The following is an 18,784-nucleotide window of genomic DNA, read 5'->3' on the forward strand; positions in this document are numbered from 1 at the left end:
TATCCAGTCTTTCTTCAAATGAAAGTCCTGCTATTCGGGTGTGGAAAGATATGAAGCAGGCATATCCCCTTTCCCTTTTATTTTATTTCTGTTTCGTTTTAATATTTTATATTTTTTTCGGTTTTTTCGCGGGTATTTTTTCTCTTTCTTTATATCTTTACGGGTTCTTTCTATCTTCTTTCACGAACTATCAATATCACTACTTTAGTTAACTTTCTCTTTCCTTCTCTTTTTTGCTTCTATATCCATATGACAATTACAGCACGGAAACAGGCCATCTCGGCCCTACAAGTCCGTGCCGAACAATTATTTTCCCTTAGTCCCACCTGCCTGCACTCATACCATAACCCTCCATTCCCTTCTCATCCATATGCCTATCCAATTTATTTTTAAATGATACCAACGAACCTGCCTCCACCACTTCCACTGGAAGCTCATTCCACACCGCTATCACTCTCTGAGTAAAGAAGTTCTCCCTCATGTTACCCCTAAACTTCTGTCCCTTAATTCTGAAGTCATGTCCTCTTGTTTGAATCTTCCCTATTCTCAAAGGGAAAAGCTTGTCCACATCAACTCTGTCTATCCCTCTCATTTTAAAGACCTCTATCAAGTCCCCCCTTAACCTTCTGCGCTCCAGAGAATAAAGACCTAACTTATTCAACCTTTCTCTGTAACTTAGTTGTTGAAACCCAGGCAACATTCTAGTAAATCTCCTCTGTACACTCTCTATTTTGTTGACATCCTTCCTATAATTGGGCGACCAAAATTGTACACCATACTCCAGATTTGGTCTCACCAATGCCTTGTACAATTTTAACATTACATCCCAGCTTCTATACTCAATACTCTGATTTATAAAGGCTAGCATACCAAAAGCTTTCTTTACCACCCTATCTATATGAGATTCCACCTTGAAGGAACTATGCACGGTTATTCCCAGATTCCTCTGTTCAACTGCATTCTTCAATTCCCTACCATATACCATGTACGTCCTATATCGATTTGGCCTATTAAGGATTTAGCACCTTATATTTTTCAGCATTAAACTCCATCGGCCATCTTTCAGTCCATTCTTCCAAATGGCCTAAATCACACTGTAGACTTTGGAAATCCTCTTCATTATTCACAACACCCCCTATCTTGGTATCATCTGCATACTTACTAATCCAATTTACCACACCTTCATCCAGATCATTGATGTACATGACAAACAACAAAGGACCCAACTCAGATCCCTGAGGCACCCCACTAGTCACCTGCCTCCAACCTGACAAACCGCCATCCACCATTACCCTCTGGCATCTCCCATTCAGCCACTGTTGAATCCATCTTGCTATTCCTGCATTTATACCCAACAGTTGAAACCTTCTTAACCAACCTTCCATGAGGAACCTTGCCAAAGGCCTTACTAAAGTCCATATAGACAACATCCACTGCTTTACCCTCGTCAATTTCCCTAGTAACCTCTTCAAATAATTCAAGAAGATTAGTCAAACATGACCTTCCAGGCACATATCCATGTTGACTGTTCCTAATCAGACCCTGTTTATCCAGATGCTTATATATATATATATTATCTCTAAGTATCTTTTCCATTAATTTGCCCACCACTGAAGTCAAACTAACAGGTCTATAATTGCTAGGTTTACTCTTAGAACCCTTTTTAAACAATGGAACAACATGCGCAGTACGCCAATCCTCGGGGGCTATTCCCGTTTCTAATGACATTTGAAATATTTCTGTCATAGCCCCGGCTATTTCTACACTAACTTCCCTCAATGTCCTAGGGAATATCCTGTCAGGACCTGGAGACTTATCCACTTTTATATTTTTCAAAAGTGTCAGTACTTCTTTTACTTTGAAACTCATAGTATCCATAGCTACTCTACTAGTTTCCCTTACCTCACATAATTCAATATCGTTCTCCTTGGTGAATACCGAAGAAAATAAATTGTTCAATATCTCCCCCATCTCTTTTGGATCTGCAGATAGCTGTCCACTCTGTCTCTCCAATGGACCAATTTTATCCTTTTGCTATTAATATAGCTGTAGAAACCCTTTGGATTTACTTTCACCTTACTTGCCAAAGCAACCTCATATCTTCTTTTAGCTTTTCTAATTTCTTTCTTAAGATTCTTTTTACATTCCTTATACTCCTCAAGCACCTCATTTACTTCATGCTGCCTATAATTATTGTAGATCTCACTCTTTTTCCGAACAAGATGTCCAATTTCCATTGAAAACCAGGGCTCTTTCCAATTTTTACTGTTTCCTTTCAACTGAGCAGGAACATAAAGATTATGTACTCTTAAAATTTCCCCTTTAAATGTCCTCCAATTCTCTTCTTCATCCTTCCCATAAAACAAAATGTCCCAGTTCACTCATTTTAAATCATTTTGCATCTCATCAAAGTTAGCCTTTCTCCAATCAAAAATCTCAACCCTAGGTCCAGTTCTGACCCTCTCCATAACTATATTGAAACTAATGGTATTGTGATCACTGGACCCGAAGTGCTCCCCAACGCATACCTCCGCCACCTGTCCCGTCTCATTTCCTAACAGGAGGTCCAGCACTGCCCCATCTAGTAGGTACCTCTATGTATTGCTGCAAAAAGCAATCCTGCACACATTTTACAAACTCCAAACCATCCAGCCCATTTACAGAATGTGTTTCACAGTCTATGTGTGGAAAGTTGAAATCTCCCACAATCACTACCTTGTGCTTGCTACTAATATCTGCTATCTCCTTACATATTTGCTCTTCCAATTCTCGATCCCCATTTGGCGGTCTATAATACACCCCTATAAGTGTTGCTACACCTTTCCCACTTCTCAGTTCCACCCAAATAGCCTCCCTAGATGAGCCCTCCAATCTATCCTGCCAAAGCACTGCTGTAATATCTTCCCTGACTAGCAATGCAACACCTCCACCTCTTGCCCCTCCAATTCTATCACACCTGAAGCAACGAAATCGTAATGAAAGTCCAATTTATCAATTGTAATCATCATCCTTCTGCGGCACTGCCCTATCTCCTGTTTCTGAAATTTTTCCACAAAGCCCAATAACCCTATACATTTTTCAAGATTTGGGCATCTCTTTTAATGTCCATCCCTAATTAGTTGCCAGTCTACAATCGAGGCATGTGCATGACTGCAGTTTTGGCTTTTGATCAATACTGGTCTTTTTTAATTAACGCGACACAAAACAAACCAACATCATTATATGGCTGTGACACCATGCAGCATGCAAAATGGTTACCATATCAACCGGTATAACAGAAATTTGTACTTTGAAAATAATTCATTGTACGCTGGAGTGTCTTAGGTGTCCTGAAGACATATTACAATAATATATGAACAAGTTGATTGTGTTACTTGAAGCCTGTTGTTCTATCATGGATTTAAATCCTTGTGTGATATTGGCAAGTAATTAGATGCAACTTTCACAAACATTACTGATATTCATTACTGGTGTGTAAATATTAGCCATAACAATTATCATCTTTTTGTCTTACTGTCTTTGCTAAAAGTAAATGTATTCACCACAACTTTACAGGCTTTATCCAATACAAAGACTCTTGAGATGAATTTGGCTTTTCTCTTTTCATTTCAGAAAATAATGAAAATGTTTAAGTATTCACAGTTGATCTTGGCTCTACAGATCAGTTTTGAATCTTTTCCGAAATATCATTTAGTCCTGGAATGGAGTGTTCAAGGACCACATAACCAAAATAGTCCACAGCTATAGCTGCCATAAGGACAAAAGTTGATTAATGTTTAGTGGATTAGGGTGGCAAGATATGAAAGCAATGATCTGACCTCAAACTCAGTCTAAATGACCAGGAATATCATGAAGTAGCTATCTTTCTCGATCACTAGATTCACCAATGTGCTTTTAAATATTACCCATACCTTAACTCATGCTTTTTATAAATCCATTTGAGAAGCAGAGAATCTATATTTGAGCTTACAAAAGCATAAGCAGTGTAATACTAAGATGTCATAGAATTCGTCAGCGTACTAAAATGTTTTAGACTGAGATGTACTAATAAAATAAGTTTTAATTTGAAAGATCATTCTATTAAGGGCATAAATATTTTAATTCATTGATCATTTTTAGGGCATGGTTCCTTTTGTCTTCGTTGGAACAAAGGAAAGCATTAGCAATGCTCGCGTTCTATTAGACTATCATCTAAACTACTTAAAGGTAAGAAGTGAACTCTGTTAACATATAATTTGTTTAATTTCCTTGTTTTGATACGTAAAATGGAGAAGGAATATTTGGTGTAATAAACTTTATTCTGCCTGAGGTGTAAGAAATATTATGTTGCTCTTCTTGAGTTGTTTCACCTCTTACTGCAGTTTAAATCTGCAATCAAAAGATGACATTGGAGTGATCTAAAATCTCAATATTTTGTCAAATCTAAAAATTCTTTACAATGTTGATGCAGTATCGAAAGTTTTTGGCCAACAATAGAATGGTGGAATGTAGACTTCCACAAACCAATTTCCTCTTTCCCAACTCATCTGTTATCTATTATTAGCTTCTGTTGTGTAAATAGTATCCCAGTAAGCTGATTGCTTGAAATTGGAAAGGAATTTTCAATTACCCGCTGCTTAAAATGAAAAGCTCTGGCCACAATACAAGTTATTTGTATCAGACATTTTTCTTCAAATGACATTGGCGATCGCTTCGCATAACTCCTCCGCTTAGTTCGCAATAACCAACCTCATCTCCGGTGGCTCAGCACTTCAACTCTCCCTCCCATTCCGAATCCGACATTTCAGTCCTGGGCCTCCTCCATGGCCAGAGTGAATGGAGGAAATTGCCCACGACAGATTGGAGGAAAAGAACCTCATATTTTGCTTGGGTACTTTACACCCCAGTGGTATGAACATTGACTTCTCCAATTTCATGTAGTCCTTGCTTTCTCCCTATTTCCCCTCCCCTTCCCAGCTCTCACAAAGCCTACTGTCTCCACTTCTTCCTTTCCTTTCCCCCCCCCCCCCCCCCCCCCCCTCGGACATCAGTCCGAAGAAGGGTCTCGACCCAAATCGTTGCCTATTCCTTCCCTCGCTGTCTCACCCACTGAGTTTCTCCAGCTTTTTTGTCTACCTTAAACATGGGAAATGCTAGGAATGTTCAACAAGTGAAGTAGTATTTCTGGAGGAGAAAACGGTAAATGTTTTAGGTGTATGGCATTCCATCAGAATTGGGATGGATGGGGAGAAGTATTAAAGTAATAGCAAAGCGGCTTAGCGGGGAAATTAAACCAGGCCACGGCATGCACAATGAATGGCAGGGGCTGGGAAGTGTTATTGAACAGCGAGATCTTAAGATCCAAATATATCTTGAAAGTTGCAACACAGGTAGACAGGCAAGTGAAAAAAAATGGATGGCATTCTTCCCTTTATCAACCGATGCATTGAAAACAGTAGTTGGGACAACTTGTTACAGTGGTACAAAAAGTTGAGTAGGTTACAGTTTGAGTGTTGTGTGCAGTTCTGATCAGCACACTACGGGAAGTTTGTGATTACGCTCAAGAAGCAGCTCAAAAGATTCACTAGGATATTGACACAAGACTGCAGACGCCGGAATCTGGAGCAAAAAAAACAAACCATTTGAGGAACTCAGCAGTTCTAGAGAACTGAAATTAGGGGAAATCTCTGTTCTAAGGGTGGTAAATGTTTGGAACTCTATGCTGTGTCATTGACCCCAATTTCGAAAAGGTATTTGAATGAGCAGGGCAGAGAGGGACATGGAATTATTACAGGTATGTGGAATTGGTAGTTAGGCATAGATGTGGTATGCTGAAAACGTTTATTTTATGGACAACTGTGACTATATCTAGCTAATGTTGACATGTTGCACTGTGACTCTCCTTGCCATTCCCATCCTCAGATGCCATCCTCAAGGTAGATTATCAGTGAAGCGAGTCTGGCTAAAATATTTTACTTTCCTTGAGTCAAAAGTGTACATTAAATTCAAATTTGTTCATATGCAGCCTTGTCATTTCCAAAATGCATATTGCTAACTTTACTGTTATCAGGTTGGTGAAAGGAAAGATGAGTCAGATGAAATAGAAACATAGAAATTAGGTGCAGGAGTAGGCCATTCGGCCCTTCGAGCCTGCACCGCCATTCAATATGATCATGGCTGATCATCCAACTCAGTATCCCGTACCTGCCTTCTCTCCATACCCCCTGATCCCCTTAGCCACAAGGGCCACATCTAACTCCCTCTTAAATATAGCCAATGAACTGGCCTCAACTACCCTCTGTGGCAGAGAGTTCCAGAGATTCACCCACTCTCTGCGTGAAAAAAAGTTCTTCTCATCTCGGTTTTAAAGGATTTCCCCTTTATCCTTAAGCTGTGACCCCTTGTCCTGGACTTCCCCAACATCGGGAACAATCTTCCTGCATCTAGCCTGTCCAACCCCTTAAGAATTTTGTAAGTTTCTATAAGATCCCCTCTCAATCTTCTAAATTCTAGAGAGTATAAACCAAGTCTATCCAGTCTTTCTTCATAAGATAGTCCTGACATCCCAGGAATCAGTCTGGTGAACCGTCTCTGCACTCCCTCTATGGCAATAATGTCCTTCCTCAGATTTGGAGACCAAAACTGTACGCAATACTCCAGGTGTGGTCTCACCAAGACCCTGTACAACTGCAGTAGAACCTCTCTGCTCCTATACTCAAATCCTTTTGCAATGAAAGCTAACATACCATTCGCTTTCTTTACTGCCTGCTGCACCTGCATGCCTACCTTCAATGACTGGTGTACCATGACACCCAGGTCTCGCTGCATCTCCCCCTTTCCCAATCGGCCACCATTTAGATAATAGTCTGCTTTCCTATTTTTGCCACCAAAATGGATAACCTCACATTTATCCACATTATACTGCAAATGGATCCATTTCTGTCAGCTTGTAGAATGCTGCCCTGATTGTCCATCTTAAACTGTTTGGGGTGAAAGATCTGCTTTCAGAAAATATTGCCAATCTTTGCATTTAGCCCAAATCCAACTGGATGCATTTCCATTTCTTCACACTCCCCCTTTGCCACGCACCTGCCGGCACCAAAAACATAAATCATATAACTTTAATTATCAGGGTCATAACATTCTAGGAACATTGAACAGGTTCGGTAGATTCTGTCTTCTATTAATTGTGGCAGAGGTAAAGGTGATTGTGTGTTTTGTGTACAGGAGGTTGACCAGCTCCGGATGGAACGTTTACAAATAGATGAGCAGCTTCGGCAGATGGGTGCCGGTTTGAGGACTCCGGCAAATCGCCCCGATAAAGAAAGGGGCTACTCAACCGACGAGAGCACAAGTTACTTGCGCGGGGGAAGACCTTATGGTAGTCGAGGTCGCGGTAGGCGAGGCCCAGGCTATGCATCAGGTATCATTTCAACCTGCAAAAAATCAGTTTATTTGTTTGTTTTCTATTTGCAATCAACATTTATACATGACTGTATTTTAAAACTTTGTATTTTACAATTTCAAAAAATGTATTTAAATTTTGTAAACACCGTTTGAAGAAATTCATGTGACAGAAATTGGATTCTTCTCTTGAATATTTTGAACTGCTATTCATATTAATAACTTGAATGTGGAGCAGTGTGTAAGGTATCCAAGATTGCCGGTGACACGGAAATGGGGTGGGGAGGGTGACAAATCGAGATGAGGATTTTTGGACTGCTACTTAGTGAGTGTGATGATTGAAATACTACATGGTGAGGGAGTGAAATACTCGGAAAACGGAGTGTTATATGGGAAGCTGAGGTGATGTACTTCGATTAGAGAAATCACATTTAAGACTTATCTAAATGGACGAACGAATGCAGGTGTGCAAAGCACACAAAGGATCTAGGCATTATTGACCATGAATCGCAGTAAATTGATAGGAGGGTGAAGCAAGTGGTTCGGAAGTCCAATGTCACTGGCTTTGATTAAAAATTGTTTGGAGCAATCATGAGGAATTCTTCTTACAATTGTAGAGGTTACTGGAGAGGCGACTACAGGTGGTTGTGGTCCCCTTATTTAGGAACGGGGGAACTAGCATTAAAGGTGATGCAAGGAACATTCAATAGGCTAATTCCTGACATGAGAGGATGGCTGAAGAAATTAGATTATTATCCTTTCGAGTTCAGAATAGGGCATAATCTTATTGACTTAGGGAGGAACCTCGCAGATTGTGGTGGGTGAATCTCTCTCTAGTTCTCTGCCTGGGAAGAAGATGAAAACTGGAAAATTTGAGGTATTTAAAGAGAGGTTAGATACATTTTAAAAATAGGAGATTTGAAGGCTAGGAGATGATGCGTGAGGCCTGAGGCATGTCAACCATGTTTCTTAAAGGCAGGATTATAATGGAAATTTAGTTATTTGGAGAAAAAAATAGGTGGGAGGGGTTTGCCATGTGGATTTTGATGTGCAACCTTCAGAGTTGTATTTATTAAAGAAAAGGTTAGAACAATGTGGGTAGAGCTGCCAGCGAATATATTAAACAATGACTATTGGACTCATTTTATTTGTTTTATAAGGTTGATAAGTGGCATCTAAGAGAGGAGGTGTGTTCCTAATCAAATGCTATTTCAGAAATAAAGAATATTGTTTTTCTTTCAGTTTGTATTTTGTAAAATATTTCTTTTCCCCTTCTTGTTGCTAAGGAAACAACTCTGAAGCATCTAATGCCTCTGAGACTGAATCCGAGCACAGAGATGAGCTAAGTGATTGGTCGCTGGCGCCTACAGATGAGGAGAGGGAACCATATTCTCGCCGGGGTGACAATCGCAGGCGTGGCAATGCCGGGCGTGGTCGCGGTGGAGGCCGCGGCCGTGGGAGTAACAAAAACCTGTCGGCAACTTCAGGTAAATGGCCACACATTTGCTCTTTTCTCCTTCCATGTCAACTCTTCCATGATTTACATGCTTTTTTGGTCAAGGTCTCTCATGAAAGAAGTCTACTGACAAGAATGTTTGTTCTGTCATTTTGTGGTTTTGCATCATTTAATCCTAGATTGACATTACAATCCAAATGGCATCAATTTGTATTTGCTGATTGTGTCTTTCCGTGCCTAGATGTGTCAAGATTAACAGTGGGTTTTTTTTAATGACACCTGAATTTCGTGTGCATGGCTAACTAACACGCTCACGTCCTACAAACTGAAAAGGCTACAACATTTTCCTTGCACAGATGAATAGTTTTGATTGATTAAAAGATACAGCATGAAAACAAGCCCTCCGGCCACTGAGTCCACGCCGACCATCAATCACCCATTCACACTAGTTCTATGTTATCCCACTTTCACACCCACTCCCTACACAATAGAGGTCAAATAATCTACAGCTCTGCATGTTTTGGGGATGTGTGGAAACCAAAGTAGCCAGTGGAAATACACATGGTTACAGGGAGAATGTGCAAACTCCACACGAGCCTGGGCCTTTGGTGCTGTGAGGCAGCAGCTGCGCCACTGTGCCACACATAATGGTATCATGTTTCAAACTGAATATATTCTGTTTGTGTGTGTGTGTGCATTTTCATACATGATTTTGCTCAGGCATTCGTGTTCTGTGATCTGTGGCCCGAGTCCAAATCTGGGATGACTTCAATTTTTTTTTTTTTTTGGTGTTTTAGATGAATTCTTGAGGGCAGACATCCGTAAACGCAATTCATCAAGAGACTCGAAGACTGGGACGACGGACAGCTCATTGGAGGTAGCCTTTCGGTTATGGTTTAGGTTTGCATGGTTTGGAGTTGTCTACTCTGAGGTATATTCTGCTGTTAAATGTCCCCGAAGCTAAGTTTACCAAATTATGTCTCTAAGTGTAGACTAGCTTAAAGGAGATATATTGGTCGGCATGGACGAGTTGGGCCGAAGTGTCTGTTTCTGTGCTGTATGACTCTCATTCTTTGTCAGATAATCAGGGTAGTTAGATTTCAAAGTGCTCAAAACCTATGTTTATTTTATATCATATTTCATGGGAGACTATCTCGCCTGCAGAGTCTATGATCTGTGTTACAGTATTGTGATCTCACAATCAACATTTACACAAGTTTAGCACAAGCATTTTTTTTGCTTTTAAGCTTGAGGTATTAGGACATCAGCAATTGATTTTCTAAAGTTATTACATTTTGAAAGAATATTTAAATGAGAAGCAGTCTTATTTGTTCATCTAATGAAAACTTAATTCTATATCAACTAAGCATCCATAAGTCATTAACTGAACAATTCAGAACCCTCTTAAATGCAATCAAATCTTCCAAAGTTCAAAAAACTGATTATGTGGTGAGTTAACGTTCCATGTAAGCAATGTTGTATCTTGTGATATTTGACTTGTTCAAGGCTTTGTAGGCAGATAGAAATCAGCAAATGTTCAGAAAATAACTTTATCTAGAAATTTACATGCAAAAAATTAGGATTAAACTTTTATAACTTCAGTATTCTATTTAATCGATATCTTTATGTAATCCAGATCAGTGCCGTTGAAAAGTGGATTTTACCCAACGAGAATCTTTTACACCCAATGTTTGAATCTTCTCATATTTTTCTTAATATATTTCCTCAATAAGATATAATGATTTTGGGATGCTGCAATTTGGTTTAATTTCAAATGAGGTATTTGTTCAAAAATAAGGTATTTGGTTTAGTGCGGTGTGCTAGCTGAGTTGCTCGTGTGCTCAAATTTCCGTATCTTTTACCTTGTTTATCTTGTGTTGGAAAGTACACTTGACGCTAGCTTGAACTTGATTACCTTGTACATTCTAAAACGTATTACCTTTCTCCCCCTTTTTATGTTTTGCTGGCACTGCCAAGGTTGGGAAGCCACAATATGGGGAATCACAGGTATGACTGACTGGCAACATGCTACATTCTAGTGCAGAACGGCACATGGTCTTATGCGCTCATAGCGCCTTTTGAAATAACCCAGTGAATTTTGTTGAGGTGTCATTGCTGAAAAGTGAATGATGCTGAAAAGAACAGATGTTGGAGGGGTGATCAAAGACATGGATCAAGAAGTAATAATAAGATTAATAATGTAGGAAACTTTCATCAAGGTTTTTATGCTGTTTATGGAGCAGGCATGAGAGGGGGCATGCATACAAGAGCCATGTGAAGAAGGTTGCAATTAAACAAATACTTTTTGGTTAGAGGAATAAGCAAGGGACTGGTATCGTTTTTGTTCTAGACTATGTAGAGAACCAATGAACATCATCACAGATGAGAATGGTAAGTTTTGTCAAAGAAGACAGAGTTCAGAAAATATCAGGAATTTTGAGGAAAACTAAATTTTATCAATGTGCAGAGTAATGCAAGGATTTTCAAGAGCAACTACAGTGCATTCAGAAAGTATTCAGACCCCTTCACTTTTCCCACGTTTTGTTACATTACAGCTTTATTTTAAAATGGATTATTTTATTTTTATTATCATCAATCTACGCACAATACCCCAGAATGAAGAAGCGAAAACAGGTGTTTAGACATTTTTGCAAAGTAATTAAAAATAAATAACTGAAATATCACATTTACATAAGTATTCAGACCCTTCGCTATGACACTCAAAATTGAGCTTAGGTTCATCCTGTTTCCATTGATTAATCTTGAGATGTTTCTACAACTTGATTGGAGTTCACCAGTGGTAAATTAAATTGATTGGACATGATTTGGAAAGGCACACATATGTCCATATAAGGTCCCACAGTTGACAGTGCATGTCAGAGCAAAAACCAAGCCATGAAGATGAAGGAATTGTCCGTAGACATCCAAGACAGGATTGTGTCGAGAGACAGATCTGGGGAAGGGTATAAAACTATTTCTGCAGCATTGCAGGTCCCGAAGGACACAATGGCCTCCATCATTCTTAAATGGAAGAACTTTGAAACCACCAGGACTTTTCATAGAGCTGGCCACCCGGCCAAATTGAGCATCGGGGGAGAAGGGCCTTGATCAGGGAGGTGACTAAGAACCCAATGGTCACTCTGACAGAGCTCCAGCGTTCCTCTATGTGGAGATGGGAAAACCTTCCAGAAGGACAATTATATCTGCAGCACTCCACCAATCAGGCCTTTATGGTAGAGTGGCCAAATGGAAGTATCTCTCAGTAAAAGGCACATGACAGCCCGCTTGGAGTTTGCCATAAGGCACCTAAAAGACTCTCAGACCATGAGAAACAAGATTCTCTGGTCTGATGAAACCAAGATTGAACTCTTTGGCCTGAATGCCGAGCATCACGTCTGGAAGAAATCTGGCACCGCTCATCTGGCCAATACCATACCTACGGTGAAGCATGATGGTGGCAGCATCATGCTATGGAGATGTTTTTCAGCGGCAGGAACTGGGAGATTAGTCGGGATTGAGGGAAAGATGAACGGAGCAAAGTACAGAGAGATACGTGATGAAAACCTGCTCCAGATTGTTCTGGACCTCAGACTGGGGCGGAAGTTCACCTTCCAACAGGACAACAACCATAAGCACACATCCAAGACAACGCAGGAGTGTCTTTGTGACAAGTTTGTGAATGTCCTTGAGTGACCCAGCCAGACCCCGGATTTAAATTCCATCAAACATCTCTGGAGGGACCTGAAAATAACTGCATCGACGCTCTCCATCCAACCTGACAGAGCTTGAGAGGATCTGCAGAGAAGAGTGGGAGGAATTACCCAAATACAGGTCTGTCTGCCTTGCTTGTAGCGTCATACCCGAGAACACCTGAGGCTGTAATAGCTGCCAAAGGTGCCTCAACAAAGTACTGAGTAAAGGGTCTGAATACTTGTGTAAATGTGATATTTCAGTTATTTGTTTTTAATTTGCAAAAGTTTCTAGACGCCTGTTTTCACTGCTTTATTATGGGTTATTGTGTAGATTGATGATTTAAAAAAAAAAAAAAAGAATTTAATCAATTTTAGAATAAGGCTGCAATGGAACAAAATGTAGGAAAAGTGAAGGTGTGTGAATACTTTCTGAATGTACTGTTTGCACATGTGATGGAGTCACAAGGAGCTGCAGATTCTGGTTAGCAAAAATAGACTAAATGCTGAAGTAACTTGGGCAGAATCTCTGGAGGACGTGGATTGGTCACGTTTTGTGTTGGGACCCTTCAGAACAAGGGATCACAGTTTAAGGATAAGAGGGAAATCTTTTAGGACCGAGGTGAGGAAAACATTTTTCACACAGAGTGGTGAATCTCTGGAATTCTCTGCCACAGAAGGTAGTTGAGGCCAGTTCATTAGCTATATTTAAGAGGGAGTTAGATGTGGCCCTTGTGGCTAAAGGTATGGAGAGAAGGCAGGTACAAGATACTGAGTTGAATGATCAGCCATGATCGTATTGAATTGCGGTGCAGGCTCGAAGGGCCGAATGGCCTACTCCTGCACCTATTTTCTATGTTTCTTCAGACTCGATGTGGAGAGATGACATTTCTGGTTGGGGCATAATAGGTGACATTTGGGTCTAAAGAAGGTTCCAGCCCAAAACGTCACAGATCCATGTTCTCCAGAGAAGCTGCCTGACCCGCTGAGTTACTCCGGCTCTTTGTGCCTTATAATGTGCCCTCATCAATTGTTGCTCGTTTATCATTGTGGTTGGTCAGTTGAGGACATTGTGCCAGTAATGCACTAGAACATTTGCTGAATTATTTAAAGTGTTGCAGCTATATACATTTTGCATAATTTTTGATATTTTGCATACGTTCCAGTATCAGTATAAAGAATTCTGAAAGGTTTGATGGTAGACAGTCTAAATCTTTTTCCGAGTTTGGAAAATTAAAATACTTGAGAAGCATAACTTTAAAGTGAGAGGAGCATAGTTTAAAGGCGATGGGCAGGACAGGTTTTTTTTTTTAAGCAGGGGATGGTAAGTGCCTGGAACGTTTTGCTGGGAATAGTGGTTGAAGCAGCTATGTTAGTGGCATTTAAAAGATTTTTGGATAGGCATCTGGATTTGCATGGAATGGAGAGTTATTGGTTATGTGCCGGTAGATAAGAGATGGACTTGGCATTGTGTTTGGCATAGCCATTACGAGCCGAAGGGCCTGTTCTTGTGCTGTACTGATCTATGTTTTGTTCTGATTTTGGTGCATATTCAGTGTAATGCCTGCAGTATTTAGTTTCTGAACACTTTCTGATTTGTTTCAGATCAGAACTGACAGCAATAATGAAAGGAGTGTCATAACGAAAGCTTCACACAGCCCAAACGTTTTTGGTGAGAGCACTCGACAACGCATAGGCAAGGAGCGCACTCCAAAGAAGGAGAAGTCGGAAACTTCCGCAGACAACCAGCAAGTGATGGTGAACGGCGTCTCTTAAAGCGTGTACCTGCAGAGTGATGTTCTCTCTTAATTTCCTTTCATTAACCATACAAACCAGATGCTTACATGTCACTTAGAGAAACCTATTAGGCCAAAGACATAAAACTCATTTGTGCACAGCAGATGCACACGGCCCACTGTTGTCTTTTGCCAGACAGGTGGAGCATTTGTGCAGTAACCATTTTCATTTCACTTAGCAAACTCCTTTTTGAAAAAAAAAAGTATATTGTTTGATCTGTGCCTTCAATATAACTTGCCAGAAGGGGATAACCTTACTATAGTTGCAGAAATCAGGGAAGCTAAATGAGCAGAAGACAGTAACAATGTAAAATACATGTATGTAGATAAAGTGTGGTTAAATACCGGCGAACCTTTACAAAAGAATGCATGCTTTTCATGATTTTCCTTATATATGCATCTAGCTGAACAGTAAAGGATCAGAAATCCTTGCACTGAAGTTTGTATGGCATTGATTGGTCAGTGTGGGAGGGCACTTTTTTTCTTTACACCTCTGCATTTGATGTACAAGGGTAAATGTAAAGAATTAAATAGTGTATTGTTTGATAGGCATATAATGCCTGGAGATTGTTGCCAAACTGATGATTTGTAGTTATTTATTTTTGGGAATGTACAGTATTTGGGGAGGGGTAAAGCTTTGTTTATGTACCTGTCCACTATGGGCTATTGTGTTAACTTAGTATAGATGATTAACAAAGGTAGATTGACCTTACAGTGTATGATCTGCAACGGGGCAATATTTTTCTCTGTACATAGTAGTGAAAACAAATAATTTGGTTTTATGTTGATATTGTTCGGTTGAAGTGCAATATATTTTGTATGCAAGCAGTTTCAATTAATAAAGTTTGATCTTCCTCTGCTGACTGTAGGACAAAAGTTACTTCCTTCTGATTTACTACAGTTAAGGGTTAAGAGTTGGAGATCAGTTTTAATGACTTTTCAATTAGCTAATTTAATCCGACACTGATTTTTTCGCTAGTTAAGTGGATTTCCCTGGTAAAAATTATGAAATGTTATGCATGTGGTTACAATGGTTAGAAATGTGACAAGACGTGGCAGTGTACAAAATACAACATTTGCAATGTTTTCTTTCCCATTTCTTTCCCCTGGTGTCTCTTTATTTAATTGTATGGGGAATTAGGCAAGTGGTGTAAGGAGCTATGTTGCTGTTGAGGTGACTTGGGAGGGGAACTAAAGGAATGGGTTGATGTTTGCAATTGATGACTTGTCTGAGTAAATGAAGAGATAATTAACCAGGTTTTGTTGGAAAACTGAATGGGTCTGAACAATGTACGTGCTTACTAATGCACAGGTTGGACAATATTTAGTTGTAAAGATGTACCCCGTGATTAGAATTAACTTTGTGAAGCTGATATTTAATTTCCCTAGCCCATTTGTTAATTTAATTTGCTACTTTTTGGGCATTTCTTGCCCATAAATCCTTGACAAAGATACAGATCAGACTCATCTTGTGTTTGTAATTTTAGTGGGATTATGAACCTCTCATAATTCATTGTTTTTCCAGAATTTCACACCACAGCCAATATACAGGAGCCTGGTGGCTTAGTATAACTTGTGCTGCACGAGAATGTGCTGGTAATTTTCTCTTTCACTCCGTCACTTTCTCTCGCACCCACTCTCCCTGTTTCCCTCATGCGCCCTCCCTTTTTCTCTCGCGCTTGCAGACACTGCCTCCCTCTGAGTAACACTACCGGATACTGTAGTAAACAGCAGAATTCTAAATGTTATTGTGCCAGTTGAGTAAAGTAGAGCTTGTAATTTCCATAATATACATGGTGGCGCTGCAGTGGAGTTGTCTTACAACGCCAGAGACCGAGTTCTATCCTGACTCCAGCTCCAGTTTCCTCCAACACTCCAAAGACATACAAATTTGTAGGTAAATTGGCTTGGTAAAATAGTAAATTATCCCTAGTGTGTGTAGGATAGTGTTAATGTGCAAGGATTGCTGGTTGGCGCGGACTCTGGGTCAAATTCGGGCCGGGACGCTCCCGGAAGGCAGACCAAACTCGCTCGCCACGGACCAACCTCTGAAGAGGACTCGCCCACCACAGACCAATGACTGAGGCCCCCCAGGTAGGCCCTGCTTGCTCGCCATTGACCGGCCCGCTGCAGACCAACGACGGAGGATCTGCCCGGCGGGACCAGGAACCCGCCCGGAGGCTTGTCTCAAATGCATTTCGTTGTCTCTGTACTGTACGCTGACAATCTATCATATCATTATATATATAAAACTCAAATCAGTCCGCCTGCCGCCGTACGGCGTCCGCCGCGTTTCTTCCTTTGACGCTCCGCAACTCCGAAACCGGACGCAGGATCGCCGACGTCTTTTCCATTTCGGTAGAGATTTCGCTTTTCTTTCTAAGTATCCGCTCCTCGTTACATTTCGTCGTGTTTAAGTACGCTTTTTTAATCAAATCCTACACCCCCCCCCCCCCCCCACCACCTCAATATTAAAAAAAAAAACTGGATTCTAACCCACACAAGCAGCTCCCTGTGAACGTTCCATCGTGTGATGTCACAATGCCCGATGCTCACAGATGGCCAATCGGAATGGATTCATTTACATATGCCTTTGCAGGAGCCACAGCCCCGGTGAACGTTCCATTGTGTGATGTCACAATGCCCAAGGCTCAAATACATTGTTGCCATATTGGGAGTACAGAGAATAGGCTGTGGGCCGAGGAGCTTTATTCAGCAGTTTCGTGACCCAAGTCACCAAACTACATGAAATTGTCACATATTGTGTAAAAATATTTATATAAATCACCGCTGAAACTCGATATGAATAAGACTTGCACATTTTTATTAAATTAGAGAAAACCGGAAAAATGTCGGGAATTTTATAGTCCAATGAAAGCACGTTTGACATTGAGTTGTCTGCCAGTTGGCCAATCACGCGCTTTGTTTCAGGCAAGCACACAAAATGGCTGAGGGGGCTTCACAGATGCCTGTTTTACTGGAGATTCCGATGTGTTGTTCTGTAGAATAAATGTCATGGAAACTTGCTGCAGTTTCATTGTATTTAGTGGGAAAAGCATAAAAAAGGCTGAAGAAAGTGCTGCGAAGTGGATTAAAGTGCAAGAAAGCAAATTCCCTACTTTTCACTCATTCATTCATGAAATTGAGGGCCTAAACTATAACACGGTCAATTAAACATTGTCACTAATGCCAGCCTGTTGTACAGTAATAAGTCTTTAACAAATAATCTCGAAGCTGCCTGCGAAAACTTGCCGGGAAAAAGTGCTCCGATCGCGGAACTTAGGTACTCGCTGTAAATAGCGATCGATATCCCTCCGTTTTTCTCCCGTTAACAGGGTATGAAAACGAGCAAACGACCGCTACAGACGGCACTATGTAAAGGCCCCCCCCAACCCCCGCCCGCCCGCGGAGATGATCCTCGGCTCCACGATCGCGAATCGGCCGCTTATTAATTGAGACCGCGGCTTCTCCTCCCCCTCTTCTTCTCCTCCCCCTCCCCCTCTCCCTCTCCACCCTCCTCCTCCCCTTCCTCATTACATTTCGTCGTGTTTAAGTACGCTTTTTTAATCAAATCCTACACCCCCCCCCCCCACCACCTCAATATTTCAAAAAGAAACTGGATTCTAACCCACACAAGCAGCCCCCTGTGAACGTTCCACCGTGTGATGTCACAATGCCCGATGCTCACAGATGGCCAATCGGAATGGATTCATTTACATATGCCTTTGCAGGAGCCACAGCCCCGGTGAACATTCCATCGTGTGATGTCACAATGCCCAATGCTCAAATACATTGTTGCCATAGAGAACGCTCAGCGATTATTCAAATTCTTCACTAACTGTCATTTCTGATTTTGCTTGTGAAGTGAAAAGTCCTGAATTGCATTTGTCTGATGCAGGAAGATTGTTCCAGATGTTGGGGAAGTCCAGGACACGCGGGACACAGTTTAAGGATAAAGGTGAAATCCTTTAGTACTGAGATGAGGGAAACATTTTTCACACAGATAGTGGTGAGTCTCTGGAACTCTCTGCCACAGAAGGTAGTTGAGGCCAGTTCATTGGCTATATTTAAGAGGGAGTTAGATGTGGCCCTTGTGGCTAAAGGGATCAGGGGGTATGGAGAGGGGGGGAGCTGTGAGGAGGATGCTAGGAGACTGCAAGGTGACTTGGATAGGCTGGGTGAGTGGGCAAATGTTTGGCAGATGCAGTATAATGTGGATAAATGTGAGGTTACCCATTTTGGTGGCAAAAACGGGAAGGCAGACTATTATCTAAATGGTGGCCGATTGGGAAAGGGGGAGATGCAGCGAGACCTGGGTGTCATGGTACACCAGTCATTGAAGGTAGGCATGCAGGTGCAGCAGGCAGTAAAGAAAGCGAATGGTATGTTAGCTTTCATTGCAAAAGGATTTGAGTATAGGAGCAGGGATGTTCTACTGCAGTTGTACAGGGTCTTGGTGA

At 41.0% G+C, this 18,784-nt stretch overlaps 1 protein-coding gene across 3 annotated transcripts in view; it reads left to right on the forward strand.

Annotated features, from left to right (window-relative positions):
* fmr1 (fragile X messenger ribonucleoprotein 1) overlaps nucleotides 1-15,185 on the forward strand; it is a 59,358-nt gene extending 44,173 nt beyond the window's left edge. The window contains exons 11-16 of one of the 3 annotated variants that reach the window (XM_055643995.1): nucleotides 4,120-4,206; nucleotides 7,207-7,402; nucleotides 8,670-8,870; nucleotides 9,637-9,716; nucleotides 10,817-10,846; nucleotides 14,139-14,275. In XM_055643995.1, the coding sequence (XP_055499970.1) occupies nucleotides 4,120-4,206; nucleotides 7,207-7,402; nucleotides 8,670-8,870; nucleotides 9,637-9,716; nucleotides 10,817-10,846; nucleotides 14,139-14,144 (600 nt within the window). In that variant the 3' untranslated portion in view covers nucleotides 14,145-14,275. Of the gene's footprint in view, nucleotides 1-4,119; nucleotides 4,207-7,206; nucleotides 7,403-8,669; nucleotides 8,871-9,636; nucleotides 9,717-10,816; nucleotides 10,847-14,133 lie in introns of all 3 variants that reach the window. The other 2 variants (XM_055643992.1, XM_055643994.1) reach the window with 2 other exon arrangements.
* The last annotated feature ends 3,599 nt before the right edge of the window (nucleotides 15,186-18,784 follow it).

Source organism: Leucoraja erinacea, chromosome 12 (genome assembly GCF_028641065.1).
Source record: "Leucoraja erinacea ecotype New England chromosome 12, Leri_hhj_1, whole genome shotgun sequence".
In the NCBI taxonomy this organism is placed as follows: Eukaryota; Metazoa; Chordata; class Chondrichthyes; order Rajiformes; family Rajidae; genus Leucoraja; species Leucoraja erinaceus.